The sequence below is a fragment of the Pelobates fuscus genome, chromosome 1 (genome assembly GCF_036172605.1).
Source record: "Pelobates fuscus isolate aPelFus1 chromosome 1, aPelFus1.pri, whole genome shotgun sequence".
Taxonomy (NCBI): Eukaryota; Metazoa; Chordata; class Amphibia; order Anura; family Pelobatidae; genus Pelobates; species Pelobates fuscus.
In genome coordinates this window covers 66,970,547-66,985,546 of record NC_086317.1, presented here as the reverse complement: position 1 = coordinate 66,985,546, position 15,000 = coordinate 66,970,547, and the positions used below count along the sequence as shown (strand labels likewise).

The window sequence follows — 15,000 nt, the reverse complement described above, 5'->3', positions numbered from 1 at the left end:
GGGGCTTCCTGGGGCAGTGCTGTACACTGTGCAGCACTGCCATTCAGTGCCTCCTTCCTCTGCGTGGAGATACTGTACTTTCCTCATAGAAATGCATTGATTCAGTGCCTCTATATGAGGAGATGCTGATTGGCCAGGGCTGTGTTTGACTTGTGCTGGCTCTGCCCCTGATCTGCCTCCTTGACAAGCTTAGCCAATTCAATGCTTTCCATCTGATGATGTCAGCCAAGCAGGCAGATCAGGGGCAGAGCGAACAGCAGCAGACTGGAATAAAAGTACGATTTTATTTTTATTATATTTTCGGGGGAGGTGGAGGGCTAGATGGTGGTTTTAACACTAAAGGGTCAGGAATCAGGATAGGAATACGTGTTTGCCTTTGTTGTGCTAAAATCCACCAACAAAGTGAACACTTCGGCGTTTCATAAATGTCTTCCTTCCATGACCTCATGTTTTCTGCAGTCTCTGAGCTACCTCAAATAGAACTGAAATATCCTTAAATAAATAGCCAATTGTTTACATTTTATTTACCTATTATGTCCGAGTTCAGTGTGCAGATATTGAGCTTAGAAAAACTGTATTTTTGAGATTTAATATAACACAAATAAAATCAAGTCTTCACATTATAATATGTGTGTGTGAGTGCATGCGTATGATTAGGCATGTATAGTGTAATTGATTGCTCTTCCATTCCTAGATGAAACCTTTCAAGCAACACAATCTAAAATGTGGTTTATGTTAAATGGTGTAAATCTGTCAATAGCCTTAACCTCTATCTGTCAGAGGTTGTTGATTAAATATATATAACCCTGATAGTGTTATTCACTAAAGGGAGGATTATCATGAATTAGAGTGAATTTCAAATCCAAGGCCAAATAGCAGAACTGGAAGCATAACTGATATAGCTGAGAATTTTTTTAAGTTCGTGGGACAGTTTTCAGATGCTTTGTTTGGCGGTCCCAAAAATGATGAAGCGCAACCCCATATACCACTATTTTATATTTCCATCTTTCCTACACATACCTGGTATTGTAGAAAAAAAGGCTTTTTTTCTGCTAAAAAACATGTTTAAAGCAATAACTTAGGGCAACCTGTGTCTTAAACTAAAAAATAATAAAAAAAAAAAAGAGACAATCGTACTGTAAAGCCACCAGACATGGTGCCATGGTCCCTGCTGTTTGCAACCCCTATGGCACAAGCTGTCCGTTTACAGGTTAAGGTGCTGGAATCTCAGGATGCAAATAACAACTGAGTTTTATAACAATTATCTTTCATCAGGTTAAAAAATGGTGATTTTGTTTTTGATAGCATAATAATAATAATGTTCCATTGCCAACTGAGGTACTAGCTTGCCCATAATGATATAGTTGGATGGTATTTGGCCAGTCGTGAAACTTCTTTAAAGTACAGTCGTTCAAAGGATTAGGGGGTGTGGGGAAATTAACTAATAGTTTGACCTCCATAGTGAATCTTCGTCTGTGCCACCGTACATTGTGTTTAGACTCAAAAGTAGATTTATCTGAAAGGGTTGGTTACAGAAAAGACATGTGAGAGGTAACGTGGGCTACTGGAGAGAATCACGGAGGCACCATAAGACCAGAAATGATACGTATGTTGGATATCAGACAATCTTTTGTTTGCGAGTGGAAATTTAGAGGCAGAGGAGATAAAATACATCCTCTAGATCCAATTACACCGCTCCATCGTATTGTTCCATTGTACGAATGAGATGGGCTGCACAATAAAAAGCTTCAGGTTTTGAACCAAAAGGCTTACAGCAAGCTTCGTCTTACAGGACTTTACAGAAGAGGTAAGGGAACCTATGGTGCCAAATCAATAGGATGCCCTTTTGAAACCTACTAAGATTTGAGTTGGCAACTGGGACCAGAAATGGCTCAGAGTAAAAAAGGATCTAGGGGAATGTGTTCATTCTGTATATGCAGTCTAGCCAGAAATAGACCATTTTAAAATATGTCATATATACTTCTTTTTATCAATGTTATTATTATTGTTATTGTTGGTACATATTGTATTAATATTAGATATATGTTTGTGTTGGGCTTCTCGTTTGCACAGACAGGTATTGTGTAGAATAAGTGAAATGTCACGGTGAAACTCTAATGCAGAATTATAAAGCTAGACGAACGTATATTGCATACTGAATAACTGTTCTGCTGGGTCCAACACGTATTTTCCTTCCAAGCTTATATTTAATTATAATTTGTGTTGGGCTCAGCTCCAATCATACATCAAAATGTCATATCTTCTTGCATTGTTAAAATTAAAAATAGGTGTATTCTACTCAGACAATGTGTTAACTTGAGTGTCGGACTGTCAGATTATTTCTTAGCTCCCAGTATGTAATCAATTAACTAACTAATCATAGCTGAGATGGTAAATGAACAACCCGGATTACTTAATTAATTTAATGTTAGACTTCATCATGCATTCTTCATACTGCTGGGCAGTACTTTCAAACCCAGTCATGGTATGGCATGGTATGGCAATCTGTTAACCCTACCTCTGTGTAGGAGGTACTGGGGTAACCATGGAAGGATTCTTATTTATAGAAGAGGGGTCACTCTTGCTATGGACACCATTGGCTGGGTATTCTGGATGGAGGACAAGATATCCATGCAGTAGGGTAAGCATGGGGCCTGTTGAAATGTGTGGTACTAGTAAGTATAACAGAGCTCCTCAGCAACAATACTCAGTAATGCCTCTTTAAACTAAAATGTGTTTAATAATCAGTCTGTGTAAATAAGATACATTGTTCTTGTTCTATATCTTAGTTGCATAAATTGTTATTAGTAAGTCGCCTAAAATTTCTCAGCACAAACCCCACCATTGGACTCATCCCCATTCACCTCTAAAATTAGAGTGCCTTCTTTGTCTATTTGAAATGAGAAGTTATGCATTTGTCTTGCACTAGTAATAACTAACTTTTTCAATTTTCTTTCCAGATGGGTATTTGTGGTAAAGAAAGGTTACCAGGACACGGATACATCCATCCAAAGTTCCGTCATTACCAAACTGAAGGGAGTGGCATACACCAATACCACTGAACTTGGCGAGAAACTGTGGGATGTGGTGGATTATGTCATACCGCCTCAGGTCAGTACAGAACTATAGATAAAAGAGACAAAAATAAAACAATAAATAGAACTGATTTCATTGTTTTTCTTTTTTAGGGAGAAAATGTATTTTTTGTAGTAACAAACTTGATTGTGACACCTAATCAGAGGCAGGGAACATGCTCCGAGGTAAGGACAATATATCTTCCTCTGTCATTAAAAAAAATATTTTCATCACAAGGTGAGGGGGAGTGGTCATGTTAGGGGAAGATTTTAATGCAGTGCCGTGTCCAGCAGCCGTCAGGAGCTCAAGACGGGCGTGCTGCGATCTCACAGGAGAGGAACACAGAACAAACTGATGCACACCTTCCTAGGGCACACAGGACTACTTGACATGTGGTGGCTACAACACTCAGACACACTGGATTATACATTTTATCCGGTACCCCATCACACCTACTCTAGAATAGACAATATTTTAATCAACAGACCAGGAAAAGCCAATGTCCTACACTCCAAAATTAACAGTCAGTATTACATGGTCAGACCATGCAGATATCACGGTCACTCTTGATAGACTCAAAAACACCTCTTATTGGACTTGGAGATTAAACACGAGCTTACTAGATGATGAAGGTAAAAAAGACAAACAACTAAACAGTTACTAGAATTACAGACAGCCCTGAGGAAAGCAGAGCTCCAGCACAAGGCAAATCCCACAGCAGCCAAACTGAACAAACGTAATGCCCTCAGACATTCCATTAAGAGCTTTCACTGGAGGGAGTGGCCCGCTCCATCCTATGGTCCAGACGCACATTTTACGAGAAGTCCAACAAAATGGACACTCTATTGGCACGGTCACTACAACCAAGACAAGGGTTCCAGCACATAACTAATATCCTCACACAGTCAGGGGACACAACAGAAACTCCAGACAACATTAACAAAGTCTACTATTCGACACCCTACAATCATTCCCCACTCCAAGACGGGATTAACCCCGAATATACAGCGGTTCTTTCTTCTCTGGCACGGACTTGCCAAGGGTGACAGGGGAAGACACGGAGACACTAAAGGCACCAATCACACCTCTAGTAGTAAAAGCCCTTAAAGGTAAGCTCTGAGACCGGACGGATATGGTGCGGGATACTACAAAAAAATTCAGGGCCATTCTAACCCTTCATCTCACTAACCTCTTTAACCACTTCATGAAAGGGTGGACTCTGGACTCACATATGGCCCTCGCAAACATCGTTCTCCTGCCCAAACCAGACAGGGACGCAGCACAGGCGGCTAACTACAGACCTATATCCCTGATCAACTCAGACTTGAAACTATATGCAAGCATACTGGCCTCTAGGCTTACGTCACTCTTAACACAACTCATACACCCAAACAAAGTGGGCTTCATGCCTGGGAGGCAATAATATGACAACACTAGACGAAGCACGGTCTTAACATGGCACATGGGAGCATCGGGGAGGCCTTCTCCGATGCTCTCTATGGACGCCGAGAAGGCCTTCGACAGTGTGAAGTGGCCTTATCTGTTTGGCCTTCTCATAGCATGGGGCTTCCCGGAGGCATACACGACACCGATCTGAGCCCTATACTCAAACCTAAGACCATCATCACAGGAGCTAAGCATTCCCCATTCCCCTTACACAACGGAACAAGGCAAAAGATGCCCGCTGTCTCTACTACTGTTCTCACTCTCACTGGAGCCACTTCTCCAGGCGACATCCACTGATAAAAGGGTTACTTTGGCTGGTAAACAGTTCAAGGTTTCCACATACGCGGATGACGTCCTCCTGACCCTTACAGAACGGATACAATCGCTGATGCACCTGACCGAGCTCCTAGACCAGTACAGTAGTGTCTCAGGATATAAGGTATAGTTGACAAAGTCTATGGCGTTGCCGTTCCACCTTTCGGCTCCGGACATGGCACTGATATACACTAAAATTAAACTGCACATAGCCAGAGATACACTCCAATAATTAGGGGTAAAGCTTACATCAGACCACACACAATTATACAAATACAACTATCCACCACTGCTTAACACCCTGATCTGGGATTTGGAGAGAAAAAACTATCTCTTGGATCAGGTGACTACATACAGTAATAATGAACGTAATGCCTCGGCTCCTCTTCCTACTCCAGTCACTACAGGTGAAAGTCACACGAGGGGATCTAGCTCCTTTACAGCACGCCATAGACACTTTAATTTGGAAAAGAAAGCGCCCCAGAGTAGCACGCGCCCTGCTTTACCCAAGAACAGGGGGGACTTGGGGTTACCACACTTATATCTATACTATCTCAGAGCTCAACTGGCTCAAATAGTTCACTGGCATTCACCCCCAGAATAGAAATGTTTGGTACCTATCGAATCACTACTAGTGGGAGTAGATCTTCCCCATTTTTTGATATGGGTACCCAAAATTAGCAGGACCTTTCTTGGAACAACATGCCCAGCAATACTCAATTCCGTCAGGATATGGGACTTGATCACATCCAAGTATCACCTTAGTAAACTACCCACCCCGATGACCCCAGTTCTCAGGAACAGGGCATTCCCTCATGGGTCTAAACGCACAGGACTTTAGGGGGATTGAACACATAGGACTCCAAAGATATGTACACCTGTACATAGGCAACAAGATAGTCACTTATGATAGATTAAAGGAACTAGCCCCCCTTCAGATCAGGGACTTTTTCCGATACCTTTTTGCTGAAAGAGGTACACACGGTGGCCACGACCCCTTTGACAATCTTTGAGAAAATTTGCTTCCAAGAAAAGACACCTCAGGGACTGATATCACTGCTGTACTGTCACATTAGTTCAGAATCCAACGAATGGGGGGAAATGCGCTCTACAGACCAATAGGAGGCTGACCTTTGGGAACAATTAGAGGGGGTGGAATGGGAGGATATCTGGGAGTCAAGCGCACGATCCTGAGCAGGGCCGGCCTTAGGTGATCAGACACCCTGTGCGAGCCCAACATATGGCGCCCCCCCCCCTTCAGCAAAACCCCTGCCCCTTCTACAATAGCCCTGTTCCGCCTACTACAAAACCCTTCCACAAAACCCCCGCCTCCCTTTCTACAAAAACCCTGCCCTCCTATTTACAAAACACCTGCCCCGTCTACAAAACCCCTGCTCTCCCTTTAATACAACCCCTGCCCACCCTTCTACAAAGTTTTTTCTCCCCCTTTAACAAAACACATGCTATCATTATATATATCAACTATATAGCAATGTACACATAATATCACTAAAACCTTCCCCCTCCACCAAAACCACTGCCACCCTCTACAAAAGCGCTGTACTCATTCTACATAAACCCCTGCCCCCTTATACTAAACCCCTGTCCCCCTTATACTAAACCCCTGTCCCCCTTATACTAAACCCCTGCCCCCTTATACTAAGCCCCTGCCCCCTTATACTAAACCCCTGTCCCCCTTATACTAAACTCCTGCCCCCTTATACTAAACTCCTGCCCCCTTATACTAAGCCCCTGCTCCCCTTATACTAAACCCCTGCCCCTTATACTAAACTCCTGCCCCCCTTATACTAAGCCCCTGTTCCCTCTACAAACCCCCTGCTCCCCCTTCAACAAAACCCATGCCCCCTCCACAAAATCCTTTCCCCTGCCACTTCACCAAAAATGCCTGCCCCCTCTTCTACAAAACCCCTTCCCTACACCAAAACCCCTAACCCCTTGTATAAAACCTCTGCTCCTCCCTAAACCAAAACCCCTCCCCTTCTACAAAACCCCTTCCCCAAAATCCCAGCCAGAAAACCTCTGCTCTCGTTCTGCAAACCCCCCACACACAAAAACAACAATCTATTTAATAAAAGAAAAACAATAGTTACAACAAGAATAAGCAGACTCACATTAAATCTTGCTGCTCCCTGGACCCTCCTGACAGTGTCCCAGTCTGCCGACCTTGATACCAGCACTGACCACCTCCCTCACACTCACTGTGCAGATCCTTCCGCGAATGACTGTGAATGCGGAGCATGCTCTTCCTCCGTGCTCCTGACCTCCTCTCTCTCCCGGCCGCTGCTGTCTTCATAATTTGCAAGTCAAGTGCACAGCACAATGCACTTGACTTGCTCTGCACATGACTCGGCCTGTGAGTGACTGAGTGCGAGCTGTGTCGGCTGCCCGGCGCCCCTGTTGCCATGGCGCCCTGTGCGGCCGCACAGCTCGCACACCCCTAAGGCCGGCCCTGATCCTGAGAGCTCTCGAGGGTATCAGGGGCAACTCAATTATGACTGCAGCATTCTTTTGTTTTGGCCAGGGGTAGGGGGAGAGGGGTGCCCTGGCGCTCCGTTGTGGCCCCCACAACCTATCAATGAAATAGATTTTTTTTTTTTGCTGTTCCAGTTGGAGAGATCTCTGATCTCTCCAGCTGGAGCATGGTTGTGCGGCCAGGCCCCTGGCTGTCTCGGGCCCTCGGTTAATGACCGATGTGCCTGAGTGGTCAGTCCGCCCCTGGTCACGACTCACGCCCACGAAGGATCCCAAGCGGAAGGACTCTTGGGGGAGCCCGTGGATGGCGGGCAGGAGGAATGTACTTCATCGTACTTCATTTATTTCATTGCACTTCATATTTTTTAAGTTTTTCTGTTATCTTGTATGTTTTCTATACTTTCCACTACTAAAGGGTAAAACGCTGATGGAATGCACACAAGTCAAATATCACTATGAAATGTTACATGCACTAACAAAATGACCTTTCCTTCTGTAACCAAAAAGATACATGTATTATCACTTGGCTTTTGCATATGCCTATACTGTCGTACTGCCGCATTTCTATCAGTGCAAAAATAAAGAATTTAAAAAAAATAAAATATAAAAATATTTTACTTGCTATGGGTTTTAACATTACTGTTAGCAGAAAAATACGATTGTTTACTAATTTGGCAGGATTTTGCAGTCACATTACCACATAAATGAAACCAAAACAGCATTGTTGTAAAACTTGAATCATAATGGTTTAAGAAGTTATTTAAGATATAATTTGTGTACAAGGTGAAGAACCAAGTTAAATATGCCAATTTTTGGCCACATGTATACACTATCATTTTCTATGTAACTATGTATATCTATATATATATATATATTGCATATGTATTGAATTCCCCTAGATAATCACAGACATTCTTATCTGTATTAAAGTGATTCTGTCACCCCATTCCCCCTTCAAAATGATTTAAAATCCTTTTAAAATTCTCACATTTACGGTTTTGGAATTTTACTGAAATTCCAACCCAGTCAAAACACATACTTTGATAAAGTAGTAGCTACTTTGTCTTAATTTATTCCCTATGCTTGACAAGACTTGACAAAAGGCAGAGCTACTGCCGTTAAGTTTTGTCATTCCCCCCAGTTCTCATTAGTGAATGCTGCAGGGAAAGGGGCATTTTCTATGAAGAATCCTGTGGTCTCATGGGATCCTCCAGTGTTGTACATATGTACATGCGCGAGAGTACAACAATGATATGGGCTCCTAGTTCAAGTGCCAGGAACAGAAGAGGACAAACCAGATGAAGATGGCCACGGCCACAAGGGACAGATTCAGGTAAATTAAGTTTACCTTTTCCTGCACCACCAGTATCCACTTAACACCAAGCTGAGTAGTCACCATCAGCGATCTTTAAAAAAATATGCAAAGACCACAGACAGTTACAGAGTCTTTTTAGATCAATAAACGAGTCTCAGAACCTGCTACTTTGGTCTGACTTTATGGCTTACTGGATGTGGAAGGAAGCTAAAACGTGATTTCTCCAGTTTTGATGATCACAAGCTCACTGTAGTCTATCCTTCATGTCCCTAGCCAAGTGCAGCTGAAATTGCTGAGTTAATCTGCTGCTGTAGCACGTCACGAATTCCAAAAAATCTCCCAAATCTCCCCAACAATTTGTTTTCCGATTCCTTACAATTGCATGTTTAGTAATTGATCTTGATATGTTCATTTTGTAGATATATATGTATACAGATACAATTAATCAATGAAAACTATCATAGGAAAGGATAGAATAGATTTGAAATTATATATATATTTTTTAATTCAACCTTCAGAGTTATGGGATCCCAGATGCCGTGTGTTCCAAAAACACAGACTGCACAGAAGGTGAACCAGTTATAGCTGGCAATGGTAAGAAGTAATATATTGCTCTCAATTAATGGACTCTTGCTAATGGGCTGGCAACATCACATTTTCATTGCGCAAATTACATTACTAAAAATAGGAAAGTAATAAAACCATAGAGGAAATTGCATTTATTAATTGAATTATTTAGTGCCAATTGCCACAAGATGCAATATATAAAATAAATATGAATGGTATGCAGAGATTTTCCTTAACCCAAGTATACACATTGCACAGATTGCTACAATCAGAAAGACTAGTACTTTTCTTTGAGGGAGAATTCAAGCCAACAAAGATTTTATGGGCAAGCGTCCATTTTCACCTACTGCAGACCACTTTACATAATTTACCATCATCTAAGTTTGGTCCGTGAAGACCCTATTCCAGTGATGACTATGCCTGCCTAGATATTCTTGGACTACAACTTTAAGGTTAGCTAAGCATCATGGGAAATGTAAGTACAAAACATCTGGAGCATAGTTCTGATTTAGCAAAAACCTTGATAGAGCCCAGCTTTTAATAAAGAAACAAAACATTTTTTTTTAGATTTATTTGCATGTAAATTTATCAGAATTCACTTGAATTCCACTTTTTACGCCAAAAGAGACCAACTGGAAACAATTTTCTTAGCCAGTTATGTTTCCAATTCGGATACTCTGGCCTAACATGTGAAATTCTCTTTGATTTCATGACATGTCACACTTTGGTGCCTTTGCCAGTGTAGAGTCTTCAAGAACTGAATTGTTTAGATGACACAGACTGTCATTAGTCATTGATGAGTTAAAGAATTGCATACAGTGTTGAAAAAAGACTGCAATAGCATTTCACTTAGGGAAGCTTTTAAAAATGCATGATTCAGAGTTACGCTGGATAAAATAATAATCAAATCTGCCTTCTACGGGACTTATTCACTAAATATGGAATTGTTGTGAATTGACTAAATCTATTTCAAAACAACTTCTTTACTTCTTTAAATTGGCTGTTTCAATCAATCTAAATTTTACAGTTTTCTATTTAGTGAATAAATCTTATGCACGGCAGCAAATGTGAATACATTTGTTGTGCACAGTTCTTAGGGATACCCAAATGTTTTGTCTAAAATCTATGTAGACTGCAATGAGTTTTTTAGAAAGTAGGGAATACGTTGTGTCATGTACCAACCAGCCTAATTGTTTAATAGACATTTTGTCTGCTGTAAGGCAGTAAATGGAAAGGGCTGATCAACAGTATGTAAAATGTTTATATTGCTCAAGGGGCATCAATTATTATTTTTTATTTAATTACTTAAAGGAACAGTGCCTTCAATGTTTTAAAACTATGTTAATATAATCTTTATGTTATAATACACCATCTCATTATTCTTTTTAAATTCCTGTGTATTGGATTTGTGCAGAAATCTCTACATGTGTCCGTCCATCTTTCTGACAGCCATTTTGTTATTCATTCTCGGTCAGATTGTCAGATATCTGATTGTTCACTATTTTGTAGCTGTCTGTGGCTTTTCAAAAATGGCGTGCTTTGTGTCTGAAACATTTTCTGTCTGGGAATTTTGAAAAGCAGCAGATGTTTGCAAAATAGGGTCAGATAACTGACAATCTGACCGAAGGTGCATAAAGATGGCTGTCGAAAACAAGGAGTGGGGAAGGTATGCAAGGAATTTATAAAAAAAAAAATAAAAATAAAAAATCAATATACATGAATTAAAATAAAATAATTAGATGGTGTACTATAACAAAAAGTTATGTTAAGATCATTTTTAAAAAAAAGCATGATGGGGTTCTTTATCGCACATGGAGTAACCTATAGGAACTGGCATGTTTACAAACAAACTGCACTATTTGTATGTTTGTCTAATAGCATGAAAATATTTTAGCTGACCCAAAAAAAAAAAAAAAAAAAAAGATTTTGGAAAATGCTATAAGACCAATGTAAAAGAATGATATGGGAAATAGATAAGATATTTAACTTTGTTTACAGGGGTTAAGACAGGTCGTTGCTTGAAATCCGGACCGGTGAACACCACTGGAATCTGTGAAATATTTGCCTGGTGTCCCGTAGAGAAGAAGAAAAGGCCAAAGTATGTGAAAAAGACATCAAATAAAATATATATATATATATTGGCACGCAAATTATTGCAGTCAGTGCTAGGAAAGTGGGAAGGAAAGTTATGATTTGCACAACCGTCTGCCACTAAAAGGCATGAAATTGAAGAGTCATATTTATCAATTATTTGGGGTAATATATTTTAAATTGATTTATCCAAATAGCCTTTAAATCTGTATTTTACTCACCTCTACAGTATAAAAAGCCTTTGAGACACTGAATCAATATAGAGAATGCAAATTAAAAGCTGGCTGAACTTAACAAAGCTGTAACACAATCTGCCCATTACACAGATACTTCTATTATTCTTGCGGCAACGGATGTCACTGTTAGCTGACCACAGAAAAGCATAAATAGTGATTTGCAACTTATTTGGGTGGAAACCGTACAATGAGCAACTGGTAAACAAAAGCTTAATATATTAACCGTCAATGGTATAAGAGGGCAATCCAGTCTGAAAAAAAAACATCCACTGATTTTAAAGGTATTGTATATTATTATTATTATTATTATTATCGCCATTTATATAGCGCCAACAGATTCCGTAGCGCTTTACAATATTATAAGAGGGGGGGATTTAACTATAAATAGGACAAGAAAACTTACAGGAACGATAGGTTGAAGAGGAACCTGCTCAAACGAGCTTACAGTAAATAGTGCTTAATAAATATTCAGTCAATAAAACATGGATCTACGGTAATTGAATCATTAAATCCCTTCCTGTGTATGTTAGTCTCTTAGTAGTAGTTTTATCAGCCACGCTTGCTTTAAGATTCTCGCATTGAATGGTGAAATGATAATGTGCATTTGTGTAATGTAAGATGCACAAATGTAAAGATGTCTCCCATTGATTTTATTTTGCTTAATCATTTAAATTGTTTAATAATTAGGTTGTGTGGACTAAGCAAGTAACAGGGTTTTTTTTTTTACTAAAGTGAGGATTCGAAAAGTGAATTGATAGTGATTAGTGAATTTCCAATTTAGGTTCAAGGTTGCTGAACTGGAAGCAAAGCTGAATTAGAGAATTTTTCATTTTTTTTTCATGTTAAATTTGAAATTCACTTTGAATTTACCCAGAATTCTCACTTTAGTGAATAACGAGAGATTTTAGTTTGTTTTTATTTTGGCAGCTTTAAATATTATTTATGTGGATTATTCAACTTTTTTTCCACCCATAGGATTCCACTATTAGGAAAAGCAGAGAACTTCACGGTCTACATTAAAAACTCTATACGCTTCCCAAAGTTTAATTTTTCAAAGTAAGTGGCCAATTGCTTCAAACAGACAAGGCAAATCAGACACACAAAAAAATAACTTTCTTGTTTTGAAGATTCAATTATCATAGCTAAGACAAACCCTAGATTTCAATAGACTAAAATGTAATGGTGGGAAGAAATGATTGAAGCCTAATATTGCTCTGTTTTTATTTTTAGTTTATATATATAATTCATACCACTCCCCCCAGCTATTACCTCTTCTGCATTTGGATTGGTTGAAAGGAACAAGAAATAAAGTCCCCGTTTCACTAATATGATAGGATGCTCACAGAATCAGCAACATTCATAGACATTCCAAACGCATGATACAATAGAACTATGTGTTTCCCAAGAGTTGAGTCAAACTGAGGTATAAGGGCTTCACTGCAGATATGGAGAAGTAGAATGTCTATATCTAAATGATGTGTGATATGTCTATATCTAAATGATATGCAATGGAAGAAATAAATCAATGGCAGATATGAAGTGGGTATTTTTTTTATTTTATTTTTTTAAGTAAGTAGATGACCTAGTCAGGATGACATGATTTTGTTTCTACACTTTCTCTGTTAAGGACAAATATATTAGACACAGACAACGACTCATTTCTGAAAAACTGCCGATTCAGTGAAGAGAACCATTACTGCCCCATATTTCACCTGGGGAAGATTGTATCCTGGGCTGGGAGCAACTTTCAAGACATGGCAGTTGAGGTAAATCTCAGTTGTTTTATAAACAAAAAATGTTTTCCACTGTGCTTCCAGGTATGGGTGATGTCATCATACAGTGAAGCTCTGTGTGCTCCGTAAGCTTGAGGTAGCCATACAAATGCCTGCATTCTTCAGCACTATCATCATTGGGGTTACATCATTGTCAAGCACAAACCCATTGTTCATTTTCAATTAATCCAATCAATTATTGGATAGTGCAACAAAAAAACTAAAACAGAAGTGACTGTTCCCCGCTGAAGAGCTCTCGCATGAGAAAAAGGCAGTGTATTTGTTGTGTGCAGTGCAAATTTAATAACACTTGTGCTGCATTTGCTTGTGACTTGTTTCTGGTGTTTCCATAAGTAGGATACCAGAGACAAAAGGGCCAGGAAAGTGTTTGGAGGCTGCTTTTCGGATTGTGTGTGTGTAGAGTGAGCTGACTGTGGTTTGTTGTTTTGTGTAAATAGGTAGGTTTAAGCTGTGTTGTCTTTTTGGTGTAATATGTGTGACTCAGGTCTATAAAGAACGAGAGAGGGTATGTGTACTTGGGGCATAGTGCGTATAGAGGCTGTAGTGTATGTGGGGCATAGTGTGTATAGGGGCTGTAGTGTATGTGGGGCATAGTGTGTATAGGGGCTGTAGTGTATGTGTACATGGGGCATAGTGTGTATAGGGGCTGTAGTGTACATGGGGCATAGTGTGTATAGGGGCTGTAGTGTATGTGGGGCATAGTGTGTATATGGGGCTGTAGTGTACATGGGGCATAGTGTGTATAGGGGCTGTAGTGTACATGGGGCATAGTGTGTATAGGGGCTGTAGTGTATGTGGGGCATAGTGTGTATAGGGGCTGTAGTGTATGTGTACTTGGGGCATAGTGCGTATAGAGGCTGTAGTGTACATGGGGCATAGTGTGTATAGGGGCTGTAGTGTATGTGTACATGGGGCATAGTGTGTATAGGGGCTGTAGTGTATGTGTACATGGGGCATAGTGTGTATAGGGGCTGTAGTGTATGTGTACATGGGGCATAGTGTGTATAGGGGCTGTAGTGTATGTGTATATGGGGCATAGTGTGTATAGGGGGTGTAGTGTATATGGGGCATAGTGTGTATAGGGGGTGTTGGGCATAGTGTGTGTATAGGGGCTGTAGTGTATGTGTATATGGGGCATAGTGTGTATAGGGGGTGTTGGGCATAGTGTGTATAGGGGCTGTAGTGTATATGTGTATAAGGGCTGTTGTCTGTGTGTATAGGTGATGTAGTGGATGTAGAGGCTATAGTTAGTGTATTTATGGAATGTAGTGTGTGTTTGCGTACAGGGAAAGTAGTGTGTGCATAGGGGATCCAGAGTGTGTTTGTTAGAATTGCAATGTGTTTGATGGGTGCAGCGTGTGTGTGAAAGGTGCAGTGTGTGCCCGAGGGGTGTAATGTGAGGACTAAGGGTGCAGTGTGTGAGAGGTACAATGTATGGAAGTGCTGGGAGGTATAAGGCCTGTATTGTGTGTGGTGTCGTTAATCAAACGTGCGTTTGTTTATTATTATGTTGTCAGGGCTCCCCTCTTCCCCTACCTGTCGGCGAGCGGCGTCCTCTCTGCTTGACGTGCCGCTCGCATCCTCCTCCTCTCCTCCCAGCGGCAGCATGTATAACGCTGCACGCTGGGAGCCGGCACATTTATCTAAACGCCGGGGTCACTCATGTGAC

General features: G+C 40.5%; 1 protein-coding gene across 2 annotated transcripts in view; it reads left to right on the top strand.

Moving 5' to 3' along the window:
• The window catches only part of P2RX5 (purinergic receptor P2X 5), a 50,169-nt gene that overhangs the window by 17,322 nt on the left and 17,847 nt on the right, over positions 1-15,000 (top strand). For both annotated transcript variants that reach the window (XM_063443547.1, XM_063443556.1), the window contains exons 2-7: positions 2,961-3,111; positions 3,189-3,260; positions 9,163-9,238; positions 11,210-11,309; positions 12,514-12,594; positions 13,166-13,304. In XM_063443547.1, the coding sequence (XP_063299617.1) occupies positions 2,961-3,111; positions 3,189-3,260; positions 9,163-9,238; positions 11,210-11,309; positions 12,514-12,594; positions 13,166-13,304 (619 nt within the window). The remainder of the gene's footprint in view (positions 1-2,960; positions 3,112-3,188; positions 3,261-9,162; positions 9,239-11,209; positions 11,310-12,513; positions 12,595-13,165; positions 13,305-15,000) is intronic.